At 36.0% G+C, this 25,596-nt stretch overlaps 6 protein-coding genes across 7 annotated transcripts; 3 read left to right on the forward strand and 3 right to left on the reverse strand.

Annotated features, from left to right (window-relative positions):
• Window positions 1-323: 323 nt before the first annotated feature.
• LOC110852986 (methyl farnesoate epoxidase) lies at window positions 324-3,375 on the reverse strand. Its single transcript, XM_022101176.2, has 8 exons — window positions 2,980-3,375; window positions 2,861-2,901; window positions 2,664-2,743; window positions 1,905-2,297; window positions 1,451-1,627; window positions 1,308-1,384; window positions 1,058-1,238; window positions 324-889 (listed from the first exon to the last, which is right to left on the reverse strand). Exons 1-8 carry the CDS (start codon window positions 3,074-3,076, stop codon window positions 442-444), a joined length of 1,494 nt encoding a protein of 497 aa, XP_021956868.1. The 5' UTR covers window positions 3,077-3,375; the 3' UTR covers window positions 324-441.
• A 1,045-nt stretch (window positions 3,376-4,420) lies between these two features.
• Window positions 4,421-8,064, reverse strand: LOC110853259 (methyl farnesoate epoxidase). Its single transcript, XM_022101511.2, has 8 exons — window positions 7,759-8,064; window positions 7,640-7,680; window positions 7,471-7,550; window positions 6,755-7,147; window positions 5,886-6,062; window positions 5,744-5,820; window positions 5,498-5,678; window positions 4,421-4,996 (listed from the first exon to the last, which is right to left on the reverse strand). Exons 1-8 carry the CDS (start codon window positions 7,853-7,855, stop codon window positions 4,549-4,551), a joined length of 1,494 nt encoding a protein of 497 aa, XP_021957203.1. The 5' UTR covers window positions 7,856-8,064; the 3' UTR covers window positions 4,421-4,548.
• A 2,651-nt stretch (window positions 8,065-10,715) lies between these two features.
• Window positions 10,716-12,836, forward strand: LOC110853345. Its single transcript, XM_022101609.2, has 5 exons — window positions 10,716-11,023; window positions 11,312-11,453; window positions 11,748-11,927; window positions 12,135-12,444; window positions 12,683-12,836. The coding sequence occupies exons 1-5, from the start codon at window positions 10,845-10,847 to the stop codon at window positions 12,727-12,729; spliced, it is 858 nt and encodes a 285-aa protein (XP_021957301.2). The 5' UTR covers window positions 10,716-10,844; the 3' UTR covers window positions 12,730-12,836.
• A 3,881-nt stretch (window positions 12,837-16,717) lies between these two features.
• On the forward strand, window positions 16,718-18,701 carry LOC110853303. 2 transcript variants are annotated; one of them, XM_022101554.2, is made up of 4 exons: window positions 16,718-17,036; window positions 17,100-17,716; window positions 17,815-17,904; window positions 17,979-18,701. In XM_022101554.2, exons 2-4 carry the CDS (start codon window positions 17,119-17,121, stop codon window positions 18,224-18,226), a joined length of 936 nt encoding a protein of 311 aa, XP_021957246.1. In that variant the 5' UTR covers window positions 16,718-17,036; window positions 17,100-17,118; the 3' UTR covers window positions 18,227-18,701. The 2 variants fall into 2 exon arrangements, with proteins under 2 accessions (XP_021957246.1, XP_035710190.1); XM_035854297.1 differs by having other exon boundaries at window positions 16,718-17,032.
• A 286-nt stretch (window positions 18,702-18,987) lies between these two features.
• LOC110853261 lies at window positions 18,988-21,431 on the forward strand. Its single transcript, XM_022101513.2, has 5 exons — window positions 18,988-19,250; window positions 19,320-19,469; window positions 19,982-20,095; window positions 20,307-20,450; window positions 20,668-21,431. The coding sequence occupies exons 1-5, from the start codon at window positions 19,091-19,093 to the stop codon at window positions 20,907-20,909; spliced, it is 810 nt and encodes a 269-aa protein (XP_021957205.1). The 5' UTR covers window positions 18,988-19,090; the 3' UTR covers window positions 20,910-21,431.
• Window positions 21,050-25,209, reverse strand: LOC110853260 (target of Myb protein 1). Its single transcript, XM_022101512.2, has 6 exons — window positions 23,227-25,209; window positions 23,095-23,147; window positions 22,472-22,884; window positions 22,362-22,398; window positions 22,213-22,278; window positions 21,050-22,101 (listed from the first exon to the last, which is right to left on the reverse strand). The coding sequence occupies exons 1-6, from the start codon at window positions 23,357-23,359 to the stop codon at window positions 21,976-21,978; spliced, it is 828 nt and encodes a 275-aa protein (XP_021957204.1). The 5' UTR covers window positions 23,360-25,209; the 3' UTR covers window positions 21,050-21,975.
• Between the last annotated feature and the right edge of the window lie 387 nt (window positions 25,210-25,596).

Here is a 25,596-nt window from a genome sequence, read left to right on the forward strand (position 1 = left end):
GATAATTTACATGCATATGTGCATACCACACAACTTGTGACTATTTTTTACTGGCATGCAATACAAAAGCGATATAAATATCGTAAGCTTGGCTACATGTTATAACGCATAAGGTACTGATTAATGTTTTTGTCCAGTTTGATAAACTTTATGCATATGGGAGTCCTACATAATAAATGGTTTGATAGAAAGTAATATTGATGGCTTGGCCTAAATAATAGGCATGTAACCCACAACATGCTTTGAGAAAATCTGAAAAAATTTATGTACATGCATAATCAATCAGATGAAGAAAAATTATATTACGTACCACAACACGGTGCTAATTGGAATGTTTTTTGTATTTATTTAAAAAGTCGTCATTAATTGAAATAATTACACAATCTCATCTAATTCACGTTACATTAAAATAAAATATTTGTTTCTTAACTCCTTCCTAACTTACGCTAATCTATCCTTATAAATCACGTTGAACGGTTTTGGCGTCAGAATAAAGGCCAATTGTGACTCAAATCCGTGATCCGGTCCATTCTTGTCGAACACAATATCGAATCTTTGTGCGATGTTGGTTGAGAAGAGGAAAAGGCTGTCTCTCGCCAGTGTTTCTCCCAAACATTGCCTCCTCCCAGTCGAAAATGGAATCAGGGCGTCGTGCTTCTTGAAGGTTTTTCCATCCGGGCTCAAAAATCGTTCCGGTCTGAAATTCTCGGGATCACCCCAGACTTTCGGGTCAAAATGGATGTGGTACACGTTCGCCATGATAACGGTGTCCTTTGGGATGAGATAACCTTTATATTCGTGATCCTTCATTGCTCTGTGTTGAACTCCTTGCGGGGTAATGCTCGAGAAGCGCAAAGTTTCAGCTATTAAGGCTTCCGTGTACGGCATGCTGGAAACAAGTTGCAAATTATGTAACTTTTCTAAATTATTTTGCGAATTTTCCCTAGAATCGGTAATTTTTAACTTGCAAACTTAATAATTATTAAGTTTGCTTAAATTTTTTAGACTTTGTAAAAATCATTTTATTTATTTAAATTGGAAATTAGTAGATATTTACTTTGGTCTGTCTGACACTGCAGTTGGCCTCGTGTTTCCAGTAATGGACTCAATTTCCTCCTGGAATTTTTTCTGAACGTTCGGAAATTTACTGAGGTAGATCATCATCCAAGAAAGCGTGGAGGACGTGGTGTCCGACCCAGCGAAATATAAGTCGCCCAGGATTGAGACAAGATTTTCCTCTATTTCAAAGCCAGTCAAATTATTTAAATTCTCTGAAAAATTGCTATTGCTACTCGTAATATTTGTACCTCCCAATTTTCCCATAAACGCAGAATTAGGATTCTTAGTTTGATCAATCTCTTTTAGAAATACGTCGACAAAATCCCTGCAAATTTATGAAAGAAAAATACAAATCCATTTCAGTTTGCATCAATTTTTATATATTTCTTACCTATCAAAGTCATCCTGCCTCGTCTTCTTGTGGTCCATTATTGGTTTTCTCATGTAATCGGCGAATTCTAGCAACGACTTTTTTACTTTGTCGTACCCACTCAACTTTGGGAAGATGTCGATCAGCCATGGCAAAAATAGGATGACACTCCCACCCTCCAAAATCCCTTCGAATGTCCTACAAAATAAAATTATGGAACAATTCAAAACTTCTTTCTATCATAATTTGTTCCTACATATACAAAGTTGCAAAATTGCGTATTTGACCATTAATTGGTCCTTTGTTAAGTTTGAAGCTACACGAAGAAACTAATTTCGATTATATTAGTTTTCTAAGAGATCATCGGAAAATAGTAATTGCTGGTATCTAACCCGCTATATTTATATTTATAAAATTCTTCATGTACTATTTCTAATCTAAAACCCAAAAAATTCAACTATATATTTCCACTCACTTATTGGCTTTCTCCGTCATGCCCAACAATTCCTTGTCATCCTGCTTGTGCCTTATCCCCGTGCAAATGGCCCACAAGGCGTTCACGACGGCCAGCATAAGTCTCTGCTTGATATTATCGACAGGTTTTTCGCCATGCTCTTTAAGACTCTCGATAAGGTCACGAACTTCCAACATGATGGAATCCTCCATCGTGCCCTTCCCAAAACCAAAGTCGCGCAATTGTCGCAGCGTAAAGCGCCGAAGTTCTTCCCAATGGTCGCCTTGCGTATTGATAATCCCATGAAGTTTGCCGTCCATAATGAAATCAAAGTTTCTGAAATCTATCCTCCCAGAAAACGCAGAGTCGGCAAAGATCTCTTTGACCATTTTGTGGTCCGAGACGACAACCATGCTGAAAAGAAATCGGTTAACGTTTTTGATTAACAGCCTAAATTAACTAATGCCACTAAATTCCGTAATTTCTCAAGTACCCCAAATTGTGTCAGAAAAATTATGCTTTCACAGTTATCTATAGTTGGTGAAAAATTACAAAAAAGTTTGGATTTTTAATAGCAAAACTGGAATTTTCATCCAAAATAGATAGAAATTTACATATGAACCTATGTAAATATGGAAATATGGAAATTATGTCGAGCTGATTATATAACTATGATGTGTGTAGCCCTATTTTTTTGCAAACTAATTTTAAAAAGTTTACACATTCGACAAACACTCGGGGGAATTTCTTGGCGTAGTAATTGATTTTAGTTTGACTTACTTTAATGAAGCAAAATTCACTTTATACAGCGGCCCGTATTCCTTCGCCCACTTGACAAACGTGATATGTTGGAATTTTTCCTACGAAAATAATTAAGGAAATATATATGTATTGTGTGATTCAGTTCAGGCAGGTCAATTTTCGACCATTTTCTACAATTTTGTTGATTAACTTGAAACTTTTCTATTCGTAATTACCATTTGGTGTATATTTCCAATCAAAGGTAACCCACGAGGCCCTAGATAAATGTCATACCTCTAGTTGTTATACAATCGACTAATTTTTGCATGAAAATAATTGGTCAGCATTGAAATACCTGGAGGAGCATTTTTCCACCTGGGCTTCCTTAAAAAGACGAAGTAAACCAGTCCTGCCAATACAGCTCCGAGAGCAATCACCGTTCCGGACACCATTTTAAGAAAATTTCAGCAGATTTCTAACTCCGATTTTTTTTTAAATTACTACCAATATGCAAAACTTGAACTTGTATTGCAAGCTTGTCTCTCAATTCTGACTCGGCCAGGATCGTGGATGTCCTTTTTATTTGTATCGTCTCATGCACGTCACTCTCTCAGATATCAGAATGTATTACTATCCATGCACAGACTGATCAATGGTTTTACATGATAAGCACGGCACAATGGTCAAATAATAACATTTAAACAAGGTTGTTATTGGGGTCTTTTGGCACTTTCAGAGTGAACTTTGTTGGTTGTCCCAGAGTAAACATGTAATATGAATGTATGCATGTGTATTAGTGGCTTTACATAAGTCACGAATGCATGCAATGATTAAATATGCTTTCACATAAATAAAAAAATATGAGGATGATGTACACGCTTTGGGTCAATTGGCATTTCGAGAGATGAAACTCGTTGATCAAACTGATATACTCATGCAAAATGCAAGATTTCTCAAGGTTATGCAAGTAAATATCTCATTATTACGACGTATACAAGTCCAGCAAATAAGTTACCTAGTGAAAAAATTGCTTGCAGTATTTTTGGCTGTTTTCTGCTGACGAAGTGTACACTTGTGCAATTCGTGAGTAAATTTTACGCCATAATATGGTTTTTGTCATGTTTTTGTTTATCTACAATACCGTAGATTTAATACGTATTTAAGAATAGGTTTATTACGATGGGGTGAATTAATAATAAGCGCGATGTGTTTACAATATGCAATCTTGATTGCGTTTCTTAATGTGCATTTCGGAATAATGGATTGGAATCATGTACAAATGCATAAGTAATTGTCAGAGAATTAGAAATCATACCGTCTTTCGCTACACATTAAATTCCTGAGTATTTATTAGTTATGTAGCTGGAACTGGAATGGGATTTTGCGATTTGAGACAAGAGTGACAAACGACATTGTCTGTTTTCTAGTAAGATTACTAAACTTAATTGATAATTTCAGTTGTAGAAATGTTAATCAAAGGAAAAAATAATTTTGGTGATGCCGGCGTCGTAATTTGTATTTATCGGAATTTGTTAAACGATTTATAAATGAAGATAGTTTACTTCTCAACCATATGTAAATTTTAACTAAAAAAGAAGTTATATGTATTATATATATGCGTCATATGATTTGCACAAGTTGTGTCAAAGCCCATTAACGCTGCCTACATTAAAGTCAATTTCATATTACGCAAACATTTAATATTCTTAAAAAAATACGGAAACTCGTGGATGTACAAAGACAAGCATACATGTAGAAAAATTATGCCAGATATCAAAATCGGTTGATAATTCAGATATTTTATTTATTTATTTATTTTGCAGGTCGCTCAATAATTGAAATAATTGCACAATTTAATCTAGTTCAACTCACCGAAAGAAATAAAATACAATATTTGTTTGCTAACCGCATACGATTTCTTAACTTACGCCAATCTATCCTTAAAAATCACGTTGAACGGTTTTGGGCTCAGAATAAGGGACAATTTTGACTCAAATCCGTGATCCGGTCCATTCTTGTCGAACACAATGTCGAATCTTTGCGCGATATTGGCTGAGAAGAGGAAAAGGCTGTCTCTCGCCAGTGTTTCTCCCAAACATTGCCTCCTCCCAGTCGAAAATGGAATCAGGGCATCGTGCTTCTTAAACGTTTTTCCATCCGGGCTCAAAAATCGTTCCGGTCTGAAATTCTCGGGGTCACCCCAGATTTTCGAGTCAAAATGGATGTGGTACACGTTCGCCGTGATAACGGTGTCCTTTGGGATGAGATAACCTTTATATTCGTGATCCTTCAGCGCTTTGTGTTGTCCTCCTTGCGGTGTAATGCTCGAGAAGCGCAAAGTTTCGGCAAGTAAGGCTTCCGTGTACGGCATGCTGAAAAAATTGGTGAAAGTTGTTGATAAATCTTGAGAACATTAAAAATAGGACTGTGCTCAAATATGCATATAGCAAGGAATTATTTTCTTCTCTGTTTAAAATTTTTACATGTTTTTGCAATTCTATTTATGCGATATTACAACGTTGCAAAATTTGTCCCCAAATATCCTCGCTCTAAGATGTTTAGATTGCAGATATAATTTATACATATTGCTAAATTTTCATTACAAAACCCCATAATTTTCTTAAAAGATCTTTCTTTTGCCTTGTACATATGTTATTTGAAAAGTTTTGTCAGTTAGGATTTTAGCTCAAAATCATGTACATACAAACTTCGTAAACTGTGTAAATTCTCTAAAACTCGTTCCCCAGAACTCTTTGGTATTTAGGAAGGCTTTGGCTTCCAAACTTCCAACTTCAACTTGGATTTTATATGTTTTACAATTTTTAGATTAGAAAACTTCGTAAGAATCATTACAATTGGAATTTGTCACTCACTTTGGCCTGTCTGTCACTGAAATTGACCTAGTGTTGCCCGTGATGGATTCAATTTCCGCCTGAAATTTTTCCTGAACGTGCCGAAATTTGCTGAGGTAGATCATCATCCAAGAAAGCGTGGAGGACGTGGTGTCCGATCCAGCAAAATACAAATCGCCCAAGACTGAGACGAGATTCGCCTCTGATTCAAAGCCAATCAAATTATTCAAGATCCAAGGAATTGGTAATTCTACTCGTAATACATACCTCCCAATTTTCCCATAAACGCAGAATTAGGATCTTTAGTTTTATCAATCTCTTTCAAAAATACGTCGACAAAATCCCTGCCAATTTATGGAAGAAGATAAAAATTTATTTAGCTTTCAACATCAATTTTTCCATTTCTCACCTGTCAAAGTCATCCTGCCTCGTTTTCTTGTGGTCAATTACTGGCTTTTTCAGGTAATCGCCGAATTCTAGCAATGCCCGTTTTACTTTGTTGTATCCACTCAATTTTGGGAAGAGGTCGATGAGCCATGGCAAGAATATGAGAACAACCCCAGCCTCCAAAATCCCGTCGAATGTACTACAAAGTAAAAATGTGGAGCAATTCAAAAATTCTTTCAAACCCAATTTACTCCTGTACAAATGTAACAAAATTTCGCAGCATAGTTTTCTGAATAAATGTAAGACCACTCAATTTTGACTCGAGTTTTCCTATAAATTAGTGAAGCAATACATTTGCACGTTTATAAACTAAAAAAGGACCACCACGACTTGATGTGCATAAAATTCATATGCAAACGAGTATGCAAATGCATAGCAAGTTAAATTGATCTTCAAACAATTTTTTAACAAGCTAGAGAGCGACATCTTAAAGAGTGGAGACGTGGTGGTTGAGTATCATCGGCTATAAATCGGTTATAAATATATTTCTACCTTGGTATTGTAGCGCTTTTATTAGGTACCATTACCTTGTTTGGAGCTACTGAGCGAAGAAAATTTCTGTTATCATGCCATCATATCTCCTTGATTATTTGGAAAATTGTGTTTACATCACTTTAGTCACTTTACAGATTACAGATCACTTTTATGGTAAAAGTGATCTTGTTGCGGTCTATGGGTCATGGAGTTTGCAAATAATTAAATCAATAAATCGATGAAACATGGAGCTATATAAAAAATTTTAAACTATGTGTATTTTATGCATTATAAAGTTTTTTCGGTTTCTCAACTAAAGCCTATAATTTGCCCAAAAATTCCGATATTTTCACTCACTCATTTGCCTTCGCCATCATGCGCAACAATTCCTTATCGTTCTGTTTGTGCCTTATCCCCGTGCAAATTGCCCATAACGCGTTCACAACGGCAACCATTAGTCTCTCCTTGACGTTATCGACAGGTTTTTCGCCATGCTCTTTAAGACTGTCGATAAGGTCACGAACTTCCAACATGATGGAATCCTCCATCGTGCCCTTCCCAAAACCAAAGTCGCGCAATTGTCGCAGCGTAAATCGCCGAAGTTCCTCCCAATGATCTCCTTCAGTGTTGATGATCCCATGAAGTTTGCCGTCCAGAACGAAGTCAAACTTGCTAAAATCTATCCTCCCAGAAAACGCAGAGTCGGCAAAGATCTCTTTGACCATTTTGTAGTCCGAGACGACGACCATGCTAAAAATGGGATAAAGTTTTTGATTAATAGGTCAAATTTATTTAGAAATAAAGTAGGTTATTTATGTCTCAAAAACCCCAAATTTGGTCAGAAAAACATGGCATTCGCATCGTTGATGAAAAATTAAGGTAAAAGTGTGGATTTTAAATTGCACAGAAACACGGCAAATCGCAATTACATGCATTTACACATGTAAATTATGTCGGATCACTCGGATGTTTGGATCCAAATTTTTTGCTAATTAATTTTGCAAAGTTTACACAGTTGACCGTTGACAGGGGTGAATTACTTCAAATCATAATAAATTTTATTCATGACTTACTTTAATGTAGCAAAATTTACTTTATATATCGGCCCATATTCCTTGGCCCACTTGCCAAACGTGACATGTTGGAATTTGTCCTACGCAAATAATTAAGAGAAATATTGCGTGATTCAGGCAAGTCAATTTTCTTAGATCAAATAGAAACTTTTCTAAATTGAGTAATTACCATCTGGAGTATATTTCCAATCAACGGTAACCCGCGAGGCCCTGGATAAATGTCACATCTTTAGTTTTATATAATTTACTAATTTTTACATGAAAATAATTTCGTCAACATTGACCCACCTGGAGGAGCATTTTTCCATTTGGGCTTCCTCAAAAAGACGAAATAAACCAGTCCTACCAGCACAGCCCCGAGAGCTATCACCGTTCCGGACACCATTTTAAGAAACTGTGGTCCGATTTCTAAGTTAGAAATTTGTCAAATACTACTAGTATGCAAACCCGGAGAGCTTCACTCTCAACTCAATTCTGAATTCGCCAAGATCGTGGATGTTCTTTTTATTTATTTCATCTTGTGCACGTCACTCTCTCAGATATAGAATGACCAATGGTTTTATACCTAAGCACAGCACAATGGCCAAATAACAACATTTAAATCTGGTTGTTATTGAGGTCTGTTAGTACTTTCAGAGTGAACTTTTTTGTTCCAGGGTAACTATGTAATGCGAATGTAATGGTTCTACATACATATCCATAAATATGTGACGAATGACTGCAACGACCAAACATAATGGCACTTGCGCATATTTATACATAGACTTTGATGTTCACGGTTTGGGTCAATTGGCAGTTGGTGAAGTGAAACTACTTGATCAAACTGATATAATCATGTAAAAATGCTATAATTCTCACTCAAGGTTATGCATGTATGTATCTGATATTAATATTATAACGTACATAAACATACGTATCAGACAAGTTTAGCCAAATGAACTTTTAATGAAAGAACTGCTTGCAATATTTTTGGTTGGTGTCTGCTGACAAATTGCATGCAGATTTAATGAGGATACAGCAGTTTACATTTTTCCATGCGGATTAATAATAAGTAAGTATTTACGAGGTGTGTACAATGTATTTATTTACATATATCTTAATTGTGTTTCTTGACGTACACTTTGTTGGAATGACGTACATACATTTGCATAAATGATTGTCGGAGAAAATGTTATGCAAATACTTATTGGAGGCGTTGATGATAAGTCCATTTGAATGTGTTGATCCTCCCTCTGGGGTCGATTGTATGGGACATCGTTGCAGTAGTCGACCCCGCGTTTCACGTGGCTGGAAAAGTTTCCAAAATCAATTTCTGAGTATTTTTTAACTAGGTGGGATTTTATATTTCAGACAAGAGTGAAAAATAGCAGGATTATCTTTTTTTTCTTGTAAGATATTCAAATTTAATTGATAATGCTAGTTTTTTAATGTGCGTGTTAATCAAAAGAAAAATAATTTTTGTGCTAAGTTAGACGTCGTAATTTGTATTTCTCAGAATTTTATAGAAGTATTCACAAGTTCAGGTATAGTTTCCATTTTAACTTTAGCTACATAAAAAAACCAGGATTTTATGTGTCATACAATTTGAATAAAATAAGCTATTTGTATCAGTACTTCATCAAATTCAATGTTAAATTACGTATTTAAAATACTTAAAAAATGGACGTGCAGAGAAGCGTGGACGAAATAAAATTTTTAAACTCCAAATTCTGTCTAAAAGTAAATTACTATTGCACATGCACTAGATACATTATACATACATACACCAAGTTGGGTTTATTTATTTTGGTATGACATTTATTTACTGATCAAAATACATTGATTTTTAGTGTTAATGTAAAGCAATATAGATGCATATATGGTGAGTTTTTATATGGTGAGACGGGTGAGACTATCTGTGAGCCAAACTAAATCCGGACCATACAAACTTTGATAAGCCATCTTTTATCCAAGTCCGGCGTAAATTGAACTTTTACATAGCATGACAGCTTTGTACGTAGGTGAATTTATCGGGCAAGGACCCCTGTGGAACTGCCCCTGATATATGTAAATATATGTAAATGTGGATGATACGGAGGCTCCGCCACTAACACGTGAACGTTTATGACCTTAAATGACTGGTTGAACGGCTTGGAGTGGAGGTCCCGAACATGTTCTATGTGAGAGCCCTTTTCTCGAACTACAAGTCGACATCGGCGATTCCAACTTTTGTACACTGATTTGACCATGGTGAGGTCAACTTTAGACTACTAGTCTCTCAAAACTTTCCAAACTCCGTCAAAAGATTTTGGGTGGCGGAGAAAAGCATTTGTTTCAGATATCCAAAGCCGAAAAAATCCATGGGACTTACATAGGGTGAATTAACAGGTATTTCACTATTTTGGATGATTGTTATCCCGAGTCTAGCTTTTAAGTCCTTGGCGTAATCCTGGGTCAAAAGGGCGGTGTGCGATGACGCTGCGTCGTGATGAACTATCACTTTATTTGTGTCCTAGCCATATAGTTTTGGAAGATGAATCTCCAAAAGCGGTTTTAAAACAAAGTCAATGAAGTACTTCGCAGTTACCTTCACTTTTTGTGGAACTTTGATAAGTGGGAGGAGACCACGACCAGATAATGCACCAACCACCATGAACTTGTTGCAAAAGTTTTCCGTGTGCGGGATGGCCAATCTTCTGGAATTAATTTCTCCTTTGGTTGTATAGTAAATTTGTCTCTGACCGTTGGTATCTTGTAAAGAAAATAATTCTTCATCCAACGACACTAAACAGTCACTTTTATCTTTTGTCAGGTAATTCACATAAATTATTTTGCAGGTCAGACGACGATTTTTTTTATGCTTCTCAGTCAGCTGATTGACTTGCATTTTTCTTCTTTTTTGCTTCCCCAAAACTTTAATTGCTCGTCGCACACTAGTCTCTGACACTTTGGTTAGACGTGCCACTGCTCTCTGGGGTGGTGGGTTGTCCTCAGAGGTCAATAGGTCAATTTTCTTAAGCACGGGCCGAATTAGCACTTTTCGGACTCGTGTTTGAGGCATGATGGTTGTCCTGTGGTACGAGCTTGTCGTTATTGACCTTCTTTTTTAAGTACCTTATGTATCCTTCCTTTCAAAACTTGTTGTCCTTGAGTTTTAAAGTGGTTAATTATGTCTGTGTACGAAATATTAAGTTTGGAAAGTGTTTTTATGGTACCCTCTTACTCAAAGGGCAATGGTAGGGTCATTTTTGAATCTAGAGAGCTAATTTTTTGCTCAGCCCTTGTCAACAATCACATGTCGCTATGCTCAAAATTTGGAACCGAAACTCCAACCCGTTTTGGAGCAATTCAAGAGTGACCGCGTTCACGTGTTAGTAGCGCATCCTGTATTCTCAATGCGAAGTTCGCATCACACCGTGATAAGATTAACGAAATCAACCAAAAATATCCAACTGTCCACTTCCAATATCAAGCCTGTCATTCGTTCACATCCAGACTTCAACGTCGACCTCAAAATCATAATTTCCAAACGTCTTTCAGTAAAATCAAAAATTGATTTTGTTATTCGTATCCGGTAATCAGATAAAATTTGTTGCACAGCTTGTGACAAATCTATAATAATACATTCGTGTTAGCTTAAAATTTGTCGGTGTAATAAAGTAAATTTGTTACTGGCGAGTAATCAAGTAAAATTTTACAGACAATTTATAACTTATCATCGGTAAAAATTTTATGCTTAAGTGAATAATTTATTTAGACTCAAAATATTATCGAAGTACAAATTCAAATATACGTTACATAATTTACTAACCAAATTATTTTACCATTGCATCAAAATAATTGACTCGAAATATTTATACAGGTTGAAAATGAGACTCATGAAAGATTTTCTCTCCGACGACAAAAATATGGATGCCCTGTGCGATAGTACGGATCTGGGTGCTACACTTTTGAATTTTTTGGAATTAAAAAAAGTTATTACGGATGAAATACTAGATAAAATTGTAAAATATTTTTCCTTTATTTATTTTACTATATTAAAGCAATTCACGCGTATGTTTGTAACTCATCCTTAGCTTCACTTTTAATTGTGCAAGCTTTGTAAAATTACAAAGCACAAATCAAGGAAGGTCGTTGACCTGTGAAAGTTTATAAATAGGTAATGATAGACGACTCGAGTGACCTGATTTTACTAAAATTTGGGTTTACTCAGGATCAGTTACGTCCAAGTGGATTGCTTCATTTCATTATAAATAAAATTTTAGTTATAACTGTCAACATATTTTTCTAAATTTTAGAACAACGAAAATGGAAAAATTAACAAGAATACGATACTGTACAAATTTTTGCGAGACTCGCGTGACGATGAAGACTTGGACCATATAATAGCTGCGCTAGATGCCAGCAGAAACAGTAAAGCGATGGCATGTTTTGTAAACTTGAGAACCAAAAAATTACAAAGTGGGGAAAATTCAGGGGTACAAAATCAAATACTTAAATAATTTTGAGAACAAGATTGATTTTTAATTAATAACCCCACCAAATCCACATTTTTTACCGGTCTGAGGTTAATTTCTTAGTACAAATTAGAATTATGGTCGTGTTGATATTTCGACAATATCTTGTTCTCAAATTATTTTTGCATATCTTAACATTTTTCTTTAAGTTTCATAAAAATTACACAGGCTTGCAATACTCCCTCGTTACCACCAACCACGGCTGTCAAACTAACTACAATGTCCATCTCCAAAATTGCTGATCTAATCGAAAATGATTCGGAAATTCTTGAGAAGATTACGACTTTGAACAAAACCTTTGGCGTTGGTGATGCAGCTGTGTCTTCTGCTGTTAAAATGTATAAAATGGACACAAAAACTGCAAATTCCCTACTTTACCAGATTTTAACCAAGTGGAGGTCAGCCAGGTATGACGCGGATGCAAAGGGGTCGCATTTTTTGGCAATTTTACAATCTGCCGGATACCGTGGGGCTGAAGGTGGGTTCTTGACGTGAAAATTATATATACTTTAATATCAATGGGACTCTATGAAGTTTGGAAATATGCAGATTGTTTTTGCAATTGCAATTCACTACAATTTACCCGTAAATTACTATTACATATTTCAAAATTGGTAGAGTCATGCATATATGTACACATGGTCACCGCCCGGTAAAATAATACATTAGCTACAAAATGGATACATTGCTATTTCTGATTTTGATTTTTTTTTCAGAAAATTTGACCCGAGCTGGATTAGTAGATGATACACAAATCGTGTAGAAATAGGGGAAGACTTGAAATTTGTATGGTTGGCGTTTGCATTTTCTTTAATTTTTTATTTATAAAACTAAATTTTCTTTTAAATAAAATGCTTATTATGTACTGTAGACAAATGTTCTCGCCAAAAACTCGGGTTTTTCAGATCCTCACGGGATGTACGCATACTTATCAATATGTTCGTTTATATAAAGTTTATTTAAAGATAAATATATGGTGTATCTAAATTGATTTTCCATCTAAGCAGCGACAGATACAGTATCTGTATGTGTCAGGCCAGGTCTCATACATAAATACGTAAACTAAAGCCTTCATATCATTGCGACAATTGCAATAAATTAGCATTCCTTTGTTTAAAGAAAGTTGGAAATATATATGTAACAAGAAACCAGGAAAAAAATATTTTATTCTAATATAACCATTTATATAGTTGATAGTCTACTTCATATATTTTCAGATAAAAATATAAATTGTTCCAAACACGTAGTTGTACACAAATTTCCAGACTTATGAAAATTGTTACTCGGTAAAAAATTTTAAAAGTGGACATCTTCTTCAACGGACATTATGGAAATTTGGACAACCTTCGATACCAAACTACGATTACAGCGATAACTTCGATTTGAACAACAGAAATTAAAATTTAAAAGTGTCTTCATAGCTACATATACATAATTCATAATATTCTCTAATTATTAAATTTTAAATCTGGCTGTTGGTCGTAAAACAATATCCCTGGTCGTCGTTTTTAAGAATTTTTGAGCAGTTGCTAAGAAATGGTGCATTATTTAGAGGAATAATTTACTGGAATTAGATCGCTTTCAACGTCAGTTTCTCGCCGGTAATTTTTTAGCCTGAGTCAGGGCTTAAGGAACCGTCATAATTTCCGTCCGTCCATCCGTCCCAAAACACGATAGAGCCAAAACGACTGAACCGATTGACTTGAAATTTTTACCATATGCATATCGGACAAAGTTAGGAAACGAGTTTGAAGATTGGCGAAATCGGTCAAGTGGTTGACCACTGGGGGTTATCGGAGTGGTCAGAGACTAAGTCCCTGGCTCGGGCTATATGGGGTCTGCACTGTAAATTATGTAAATTCAAGGAAATTATTCCTCTAAATTTTGCACCATTTCTTAGCAACTGCTCAAAAATTCTTAAAAATGACGACCAGGGATATTGTTTTACGACCAACAGCCAGAAATATTTTCTACTATGTACACAATGGACCCATGATTAGCGCACTTATTCGTGCCTGTTCTTATTTCTTGTACCAAAAATCATATTATCATGGGAGGAGAACCATCCAAGCAAACTTTCACTCCACAGAAATCCTCCGAACTAGTCCTCGCTTTGGAAAACGCTAAACCTGGGGACGAAATTATTCTCGACGCCGTCACTTATCTGGGCGAATTTACCCTCGGCGGTCCACCCTCCACGCCAACCACACCTCCGATAACCCTTCGTGGCACAACGTCCCTTGATAAGCAGTTAAGAACAATTATCTCGAGTGAGTCTACTGCAATTTCCATTTCCTCCGGAAAATGGATAGTGTCCGGACTGACCATACAAGCTGGCGAGTTAGGAGTGGAGGTGGCCGGAAGTGAGAATGAGGTCACCCAGGTTGCCATAAATTCAGAAAAGGTAGGAATTCTGCTCAGCGGCAATGACAATCAGGTCAACAGTGTCACAGTTTCGAATGGGAGTCGAGGCGTGATCGTAACTGGGGAGAGAAACAAGGTCACGTCAAGCACTATATGGGGTGATTTAAATTTAAAATTTAAGATGTAACTTACAATGAGATTGTGTGTACAACACTCTGGTTTTGTTGTAATTTTGGAATTATGTAGCTCAAGTAAATACGTACAAAGTTTTTTGGGGCAGTTTGTTCGATAGTTAAAATTTAGCAAAATTTTTTAGGTAGAAATTGAAAAATGGGTGATTCTTATCATGGCAGCCGAGTATGCTTTCTCCGCTTCGTAAGAATTGCACATTTTTCAACTTCCACCTCAAATATTTTGACAAATTCCAATAACCATCGCACAACCTGTCTGAAGAAACGTTGATTGAATTGATTTGAACTACACAATTCCAAAATTTCAATAAAATTGGAATGTTTCACTTCACACTATCGCATTGTTAGTAAATTGATAGATAATTTGTTTTTCAAAAACTAAGCATGCAGAAATTTGGTGATAATTTGCATCCCAAACGCGTAAAATTGTTCAAATTTGCCGATTTGTACGAAATCCTGGGCGTATTTAAATATCCTTGACCTCGTAAAGCCTCAATAAAATTCTTGTCCAGGGGTGGAAAATACCGGCATCTTGCTCGAGACAACCGCCTCCCCAACACTCATCGACACCGTGACGATTAACATGTCGAGTTCGAAGAGGACCTCACTCTCCGTTGCCGAAGGATGTTTGGGTGTCCACGTCCACACGACCAAGTGCAACGGGATCGCGTCCATTTCTGGGGACGAAGGGTTTTACACCTTCTGCAATTTCGACGGGGTCAACATGTTCGGAAATGGGAATGATTTTACATCCTCATCCCTGCAAATCCTCTTCGAAGCCAGTGGCACGTCTGAGAACATGTTTGAATGGCCAGGGGGCAGGATTTCAACGCTGAGCGATACTCCGTTACCTTTGCCGAAGTGATGTACAAAATTATTTAGTGATAAGATGAGTGACCAAAAATTGACGAAATTAATGACAAACTGATGAAACAGTGGACAATGTAGAAATCAACAATGATAATATGGACAAATATATCGTGTAATAAATTTCTCAGACCTACATTTTTGTCAAAAACATCGCCATTTTTTAAATTAATAATTTTTCACTTGAATCTATTTTTTGTCAGTTTCATTGTAGTTGACTCGTCAAATTATTTTTAAAAGCATTTCAGATTTCTATTTTATTTGTATCAGACACAACTCTGCATACCCTTCTGTCAAATATTGATAATTTTGATGTATGCATTATCTAATGCAGGTGGTCTTTCCTTATCTTATCAATTATATATGTATATATATATAACTTACCATCTTCAAATGGATTCTTCATTAATTACGCTTCCCTTTAAGAGGGGCCAGATCATATCAAAAATGTGTCACAATTACTTACTCGAAGTTACTGTAAGGTGAATGGTTTAAAAGTGTTATAATTTCCTGCTTTTCTGACATCACTAAAGAACAGCCCCCTTACGGACATAATAATCTGCAATCTGCATCTTGCAATGGTTTACTATATAAAAAGCATACTACATATGAAAACATCAACAAGGATAAGTCAAGTACAAACCAAGTTACTTAGGAGGGGAGCTTGCGAGGTTGATAAGAACAGATCTCGATGCCCTTTGGATATGTGGTAGGGTCCTATGAGTGTACTAAAACCCTGAAGTGGTTTGACTCCATGGCCACATTTGCGCCCGCCACACCCACTCAAAAATGTCCAAAAAACGCTTCCACTCCAGTTTTCACTCACTCAAATCCACGCCAGAAATCCAATTTTACTCGGATTTTGAAATTTCTTTCACCATTACGCTCCCAGATAGTTGCTTTCTTCAATCCAATATCAAACCCAATTTTTTCGAAATTTTTAGTATTTTTAAAATTTGAAATTCTGAATGAGGATTGTTGTAGTAATCAACAACTCAAATTACGCCTGCGAAATAATCATCAGCAAAATTGAGTTTGATATGGAATTGAAGAAAGCAACTATCTGGGAGCGTAATGGTGAAAGAAATTTCAAAATCCGAGTAAAATTGGATTTCTGGCGTGGATTTGAGTGAGTGAAAACTGGAGTGGAAGCGTTTTTTGGGCATTTTTGAGTGGGTGTGGCGGGCGCAAATGTGGCCATGGAGTCAAACCACTTCAGGGTTTTAGTACACTCATAGGACCCTACCACATATCCAAAGGGCATCGAGATCTGTTATTATCAACCTCGCAAGCTCCCCTCCTTAATAGATACATATGATTATTTAATTCAACCCAGTCCAGTATGTAGAACCGTCCACTCACATTAAATCCCACAATTTCTTACACACAGTTTGATAACTATGTACATATTCTTACTGTCACTAAAAATTGTGTCATGCATATATTTACATGTTTATCCCAAGTAAAACAAATAAGAAAAAAGTCCGTTTCGGCTAAAACGTATTCGTTATAAATACATACGTGTTACTTAAATTACGTAACGACGGTTTATTCACCCGAGATTCACTATAGAATAGTCACAACGTCTTACAAATTCAACCAACTGGACGACCTTTCCTGAAAATTAAGCTTTCTTCCCAACCGGCAAGTAAAACGCTGCACACTTTAAATGCATACATTTACTTGTAATGAAATTGTAATTTATTTCCAGAAATTCACATTTCCAAATCATGACATCGCCTCTTGAGAAATCGGACCCCAAATCCGTGCCCACACCCGACGTCGACACCAATTGTGACATCCTCCTCTCCAAAAACTTGACCGAGCCCGAATTGGACTTCATCATTTCCATTGTGCAAAAAAATTCGGATCTTATAACGGAAAATGAAACTCTAAAGGAGGAAGTCGCCCAGCTTCGTGAGGAGCTATCATCTCGTCGTCAAGGCCAAAATCAGGTGGAAGACGTGGACTCCGCATTTCTCGAGTACATCGAAAATTTAAAGGTCGAACATGGCAAAAAGTTTAAAAATCTGATCGAGTCTCACCGCAAGGAAATGGCCGACCTCAATCGAGCCCTGGATGACCTCCAATTTACCCACAATGCTCTCAAATCTGCCCACGCCGACGAGATCACTACCATCCTCGCCACGTCTGAATTGGAATACTGGACACTGACCAAGGATCACGAATCCCTCACGACTGATATGCTCGCATCCCTTAGTGCGGGGTTGGAACAGTTGCGACACGATTTCGAAAGTGATCAGGAAAAAGGGGGAGATAAATTGAGAAATGGGAATTCTGGGGTTAGAATTTGGGCAGAATTTCGAGGTTTTTAAAAAAAATCTATTTTGCTATATACAAAAACTTAAATTCTTTCAAAATGGAAATTAAATTCCTGAATAAGAACTACAATTTTGTTCTCATAGGCCTGCCCGACACTTCTCGAGCCATTATTGTCGCAGCGATTGGAACGATGTCAAATTTTCTCAAGGTCACGTGGGAGTTTATCGATTGGCGTAAGAAGCATTTTTTTTCATATGGAATTTTGGAAAAAATTTTCATAAAACTGAATCAAATTTTTATTTTCCAGTCTGGCCAAAGTTGATCGCGGCTGTCGCAGCAATCCAAACCATCGTCGTCAATCATTCCCCCGTTGTTATCGAATTTCTTAATTCACGACAATTTCAACGTTTCGTTTTGGGGTGGGGGCGAGGCGACAATTTGGAGATCTTGGTTGCTGAGCTAGTTGCTGGACTTGGAGGGGCAAATGGTCAAATGTTGGGGAAATTGACCCCGTTGGTGTTCACAGTTGTGAAGAAGTTTATCAAGTGTTGTTAAGAGTAAGATAACCTGGGATTAGTCAGTATGTATGATGCAGTAATTAGCAATTTAGGTTTAACTTTATTACCGGTAAATCCATGTAGTTGCAATTTAGTAATAAGTAGTTACATATTCTTTGTAATACATAATCTTATCTTGGAAATTCCAAGTTGGAATGCACAGTAGGCTGTGTAACTTTTGTAAAGTATTTTAAGAAGGTTAACATATGTAAGTACGTAAAGAGCTCTCTTCAATCCGTTGTCCGTGGAAGTTTGTAAAATAAATTTGTTAAAATTATGTATTTTCTAAATCTGTGTACACTTAAAATACATATTATTATAATTTTTTGAATAGATGCAAGTTATGGAGTTACCGGAATTGTTACAAGTAATGGGAGTGAATTACTCACATTTATTATTTTAATTATGTATATTACTGCTTTGTTTAGCATTAGCATGCTGCTTCAAATTTTGAAAAAGAAAAATAAATGAATCACAAATTTTTTGCAATTTCTGGAATTTGTATCTTGATCAAAGTTTTTATCTCAAATTTGATTAAGTAGGCTTTACCGTAAAAAAGTATATCGTCAATAGCTCAACATATTTCCGTTTATTATATCAGGATCACGCAAATTCAATTAATTATCTCTTTTCCGTTATCTCTCACTTCGTCATATCAAGGCCAGTTTGCATATGATGAGTACGTAATACGGCACGATTATCAGAATCAATCGATAACTGATATCGAAATTCGCGAAATCTCTTTATTGATAAAACCAAATATTTTGTAGTGCGTCATTTGCGCAAAAATTGTCGACGTTGGTACATGATATCTGCGTAATATTTAGTTCTTGGTCAATTTTTTTGTTAATATTTTCATAAAATGGGTCCCAAACAAGGAAATTATTGCTATACACTAATCTCACTAATTTGTTTGGCACTATTTATCACAATTTCACCCGTTTCTCCAACCTCGGGACAAAATTCGATGGTGATTGAAAGCAAGACGAATGAAACGCAGCGAATCTCGATCCTCGTTGGGAGTAAGTTTTCACAAAATTTCGATTTGATACAAATTTCAAAGTGTATTATTTTTATCATGTTTTTAAAAGAATCCTCCGACACTGACATCGGCCCCATGGCGGATGGCGACCCTCCCGCAGAAGGCGACGAGGACGGAAATATCGTCGACCAAGCTCCTTCTACAGGGTGGGACTATTGCCAAATGGGAAATCGGTGCTGCTACCAATTTACGTGGCAAGGTCAGTGGAAGAAATTGTTCACCCGGAAATTTGCAACCCAATACCCAATAAACTTCAAAATTTTTACACAGATCACGAAATAAATTATTTATTTCGTCAGGCAAGTTTATTGATAACTTGTACAGGTGAAGGGCATATGTGTATTTTAGCAAAGCTTGCACTATATTTTTAATACAGAAGTTACATATTTTACTGCGTTACAAATAAGTATCTGACCGAGAGCTAAATTTACAACAAAAGTCGCCACCTAAATTTCCCAAAGGTGGATGAAATGGCATTTACGTAAATATATTCCATACCACAATAGGGAAATTAACTTCTTAATCATCCTTAAGATACAAATAAATATTTCACTCCTTTGTAACTTGCGCCATCATAGGCGCAAGTTTCTACAATTACAAACAAAAAGTTTCGCCTAATTTGAATTAGATGGTCACTACTGAAACTCCTCTGATCCCTGAATTTTGCAGAGTTTACTTAAGCCGCTATGTAATCATATTTTTTTTCGTCAGGATACGTACAAGAGGTCCCGACTGAAGCTGCCAATACGACGTGCGAATATCTACGTGCTGAAAAGAAGGCTCCGGACATGGCGTGCTTCGACCCCATCGTTTACACGAGGCCAGGTAATTTAACAAAGTTCATACTGTTTGCAAGGATCGACATATTTTTGAAGCCATTCATCTTATTTATTCGACAAATACGAAGGCCTATCACAAATACATCAAATTTATACAAAAAATTTCTCACCAGAATTTGCAAGCTTTGCATAGTTGCACATCACTCAAGTTTTCTGTAAATAAGTACTCGAGCTAATTTTGTCTCGTTTAATTTCAGACGAAGGAAGCAACATAGCGAATGGCCGGGGTCCCGACGTCGTTAGATTACGAAACGACGCTCAAGAGAATAATTGGAACATTTTCTGTCCCTTGACAGACGACAAGATTTGTCTCACCCTCAAATATTTTTCTCGGGGAGCAGGTATTTAAATAGCAAATATTGTTTGTAACCCAGTCACCAGTAATCCACAAGTTTAGTTAAGAAGGCAAATTAACCGTTACACGGTTCGAGGGGTTTTTTAAACATTTGTAAAATCAATCAACACGACTCGCAGTTTACTCGGTTAAAACGTTCGATTGCCAGAATAATTATGTAATTCCATACAATTTTTGTGAAATGAATCCTCCCAAAATTTCAGGAAATCAAGTCGCAAACGAGACTCGATTTTGCGGCTCGGTCACGGAAACAATTACTGGTCAAAAAAAGTCGTCCGGTTGTTGGAAGGAGAATGCGCCTGGCTACATTCGTGAAGTTTGTGCGTGCACGAATTCGTTATGCAACACGGGGTCACCAAGGTCATTGGGGTCATCTTCCTTATCATGGCTTCTTGTGGTCGTTTCCCTTATCCTGAGAATGATATCTTCACAATCGGATGTTTAGCATATCTAAAAAATTTCGCCAAGAGTTTTTGACGTTTTTTTTAAATTGACCTCAAAACATAATCAAAATTGATGTCTTTGTCGAATTTCTTAATATCCTGGTCGCATTGATTATGCAAATTAATTACAGCTAAACTTATCTGTAATGTTATGTAATATTTTAATATTTATTAAATTCTCAAAACACAGAAATTGATTATTCGCGTCACAATAGGTTAGTCATGTAGCTTATCTTATTTACTCATCGTCATCATAATCACATCACGACCGGAATATTTTTAACAGTTAATTTTTCGTGTTATAATCATAATCTTGTCGTTAATTAACTAAACTATGCTATTGTATTTATTTATGCAGTAATCACATTAACTACGTAATGTACTTTTGGAACTAGATTTTTGGTATGATAACAAATAACAAGAAACAACGTTACAAACATTACGAACGGAACGTTAACAAGTTATCTATAATTAAGTAAACAGCTTAATTAAAATGCTCAATAAATTAACCAGCAAGTTAATCGGAATCATATGGATTGTTCATTGTAAATTACAATTTATAATACGGAAGTCGGTAAAATGCGTCACAATTTTTTAATTAAAGGCATTAAATTCAGGAATGCTGTTAAATTCGCTGTATAACAAATTTTAACAATAATTGGAATTCATTTAACGACATTCTGTCTGACAAGATATTGAACAAAAAATGAGGGGGATTTTTTTGATAAATTTTTGGAAATCTGTATCTTTTCTTGAACTTTGGCTTCTTTGGTAAATTGATTAATTAAAGATTTCAAACTAAAGATATTCCTTGAACAGAAGGACATGAAAAATTACGAGCCAATCACACTACTTTTGTTAAATGAGTAAACTTTGTAAAATTGACGAAGACTACCAACATCAGAGGACGCCATGCCATGTATGCAATTCTCATGCATGGCTTTCCCAGATTTACATATAGAAGGTTACCAACTTTACAAAGTTTACACAGACGTAGTTAACTGCCAACTGTTTAGAACTTTAAAATTAGATTGCAATGAGGGTTTTTTCTTTTGATTAGTAATTATTCTAAGAAGGTTTGCCGTCATGAGGCAGTCCAAATGGATTCGTGGCGCTAGCGTTGTTGGCATTGGGGGAGGTTATCCTGGTAGATCTCTCTTGCTGAAGTGAGGTTAAGGACGCTTCGGATCCGGGCTGCAATTAGCGCAAGATAAGTTAAAATTAGTTAACAAAATTAGTGCAAAATTAACTTCACAAATTAAAAAAAGTTGCATCATAAAAAACAAGTTCATATTCATATCCTACATTTGCTTTCAACCACGCTTCCATCTCTTCAAAATCGGTTTCTCTATGACCCTGGATTATTTCTTCCTAATAAAAACAAAAACAAAAAACAACATAAAATCATGCAAAAACAACAAAAACTAAAAACAATAAATCGCTAAAAATCCAACCTCTGTTAATTCCGGCGAATAAGCATCAAATAAATCTCTACAAAAACAAAAGAATAAAAATTCGTGCAAAAAAACCTCGCAACAAACTTGGCACACCAAACCAAACTCACGTCGACTTTTTCGTGGAAGGATTACTCGTCGTTGTCGTCTTTGTCGCCGGTGTCGTGGAACTTCTCGAGGTCACGAATTGATCAAAATCCGCATCACCACCACCAGCTGCACCAGGTTTCTGTTGAGAATGGAGATTCATTGCGCCAAGGTTTTGAATTAGCGAGGGCGTTGCGCCGCCTCCTCCGGCACCAGTTTCGTCGCCAATACCACCAAGGTCTATTAGTGGGGCGTCAACTGTATTTTTTCCACCTCCCTTTGCTAGATAGGCAGCCGTTTTGCGATCATACCGGTCAAAAAGGTCGTTCATGTCGTCATTAATTTGCAACATGTCGACCGTCAGTTCGTCCGTGGTGGGGGTGCATAGCAGCATTCCTACTCGAGATTGCATTTCTTTGCAGGTTCGGTGCAATTCCTGTAAAAAACGAAGAAATTGATGGTTAGTTATTAATAACATGAAATTTTCATGGTGAAAATTTAACGTTGAACGTTTATTGCTTAAAAGGTTAAAAATTCTTAATTTTGTTCCAGTTTAAACTTTAATCTACATTTACATTTACAAAAATTCAGGAATAACTTGCAGCTGAATGGGGCTGAACTTCAGCCCCATTGGTATTTTACTGACCTGTAATAGCTCCAAATCGGCCGGGTCCCCTCCACCTGCGGGATTTAACTCGGCTAAAATTTAAATCAAAAAAGTTATTTTCACACCCATCAATTTACTTCATTTTGAAAATCCTCAGTATATTATAATTACCCAAAATTTCCGAAAACACGGTCATATTGTTGCGCACTATGTTCAAGTCAGCGGTTATCTTGGCGATCTTTTCTCCACTTATTGGACCACCGTCGACACCGCCTAATTCGCCCACGCTCGTCGCCTCACTCATTATTAGACTTATTAGTCACTAGTTAGTTTTATTTAAGGAAGGGAGGGAAGCTAATCTGGATCAAGTATTTCGTTTATTTAAACTTCCAATTAAATCGGAAACGACGTTAAATTGTCACAATTTAAGTACATTCGAAAATAGAAGTCTTATAAGTTATAAGTTATAACTTGTCCAGTAATTACTAAAAACTTTAACTGCACTCCAGTTCACCAAACTCTTTCACTAAAACCACACCCAAATGTATCAAACGAACCTTTTTCCAAATTCTCCACCCTAAACTTTCGAACTTTCGAAAATTGAAAATTCACAAACTTCTAAAACACTCACATAAAAAAATTTACGTTATGTTCTAAATTTTCTTTTCCAATAAATATTATAACCCAACCCAATTTTTTTAATTAAATAAATTTCTCTCTCATTTACCAAGTTCTTCAATCCGCCCTTATTTTAATAGTTTAAAACTTTTCAAATCTCATAAATCTTACAAATACTCAACTCAAATTCCGAAATTTTACAAAATCGACGTTATTCCTTAACAAGTATTACAAATTAAGCATTAACACCTTCAATATTTCTTCGCAGTGCAGTAAACAAGCTACACAAATTCTCTCTTATTCTTTAGGTATTTATCTTTGTGTAATAAATTTGCACTGATTTCCACCTCAAAATTCACTAATTTCAAAACGTTTAATTCCCAAAATTTACTGAATCACTTTCAGTTTCTAATTCTTTCAAAGGAACAGATACCCCCTAATTTTTTCACTAAATTTTAACTAATACACTAAATAATTCTGTCTGATTTGTTAAAACCAGATGTACTCTAAACCAACATTGACAACTTATTACACACGAAAAACAGAGAGCTCGAGTGCAGCAGGATATATATGCAGTTACACACCTTATTATTCTCTCGTCGTCTATGCGCATCGATTTCTTCCCGTAACTTGGAGATCTCTGAGCTGCTGCGGGTTATGGAGCTTGGTTATAAGGCTTTTGTCCTCAGATTTAATAATACATGGAGAAAGTGGAGGAGAAAGTGATGGCGAAATATGTCCAAGGAGAAACTTGGGATGCGATGAAGTCAGACTGAAAATGGGATCACGTTGCATGGAGAAATTCGAAACTTATCGTGTCACAAAATGCAGAGAAATTGGAAGCTTTGTGCTATCAAGGGACGAAATTTAGGGGTATTAATGCAGTAAAAGACATAAACTTTACCGCAAATTGGCAAAGATTGAGAAAGAAATCGGGTTACAAATCTATTGCATACTTGCATAGACGAAAAGAGCGTCTTTTTAGTTGGTACAAATTTGTAAAAGAATTTCACAATCTGTGTAAACTGTGTAAAATTACACAGTTTACTGGGTCACAAATGTCCACGTGAATTAAAAATGTCTTGGAACATATTTTATTCAATATGTGTTCATCGAATATCCCATTTGTGGCAGCCTAACTCTTAATCTTTTACACCGTTTTTTATTGCATTTCCACAATTTTTTTCAAAATGGTGTGCAAGTGATCAAAATGAGAACAAAATTTAGAGTCGTAGAAATTAGGTAATTTTGACAATTAATTTTCAAAAACCGAATGGGATCACTTTACAACAATTTCTACATAAAAATCATAAATGTCAAAATATAACTTTAAATACTAGTAATATGTGAGACGAAAAATGAAATTTTTTTGCTATCAACTAAACTTCCTACTTCACATAAACCTTCCACAAAATATTAAGCTATAAAATAACAATTTGCACGTTATATAACAATTTTTAAAACTTGGTGACAAATGCTGGTAAACACATGATCAAAAATTATAAAGTTTGCAAATTCAAGGCAATTTAGATAACTATTGTTCACTCAACATGAACACGAACAATACTTACATCGTATGTATGTATGTACGACGTATAATATTTACTTAACTGGGTGGAATTTAGAATTAAAATTTCTCTTAATTACTATATTTTCATACATACATACTCACGGACCGTGCAAAAAGAACTTGGTCAATTTAAAGGGCTACATAGAAGATAAGGCGTCTTATCCTTCCCATGATAGTTATAACTTGGGGTACATGGATTCCCCAGAGGAAAATCCATCCCCTGCTTTATGTACGGTCTCTTAATCAGTGAGCAGTATACCGTTCAGATTAGCACAGATCGTAAACCAAAATATGCTTGAAACTGGTGTCCAGGGTTCCTAAAACATCGCACTTTTTTCCTGAGGTGAGGAAAG

The sequence above is a fragment of the Folsomia candida genome, unplaced genomic scaffold (genome assembly GCF_002217175.1).
Source record: "Folsomia candida strain VU population unplaced genomic scaffold, ASM221717v1 Fcan01_Sc008, whole genome shotgun sequence".
Taxonomy (NCBI): Eukaryota; Metazoa; Arthropoda; class Collembola; order Entomobryomorpha; family Isotomidae; genus Folsomia; species Folsomia candida.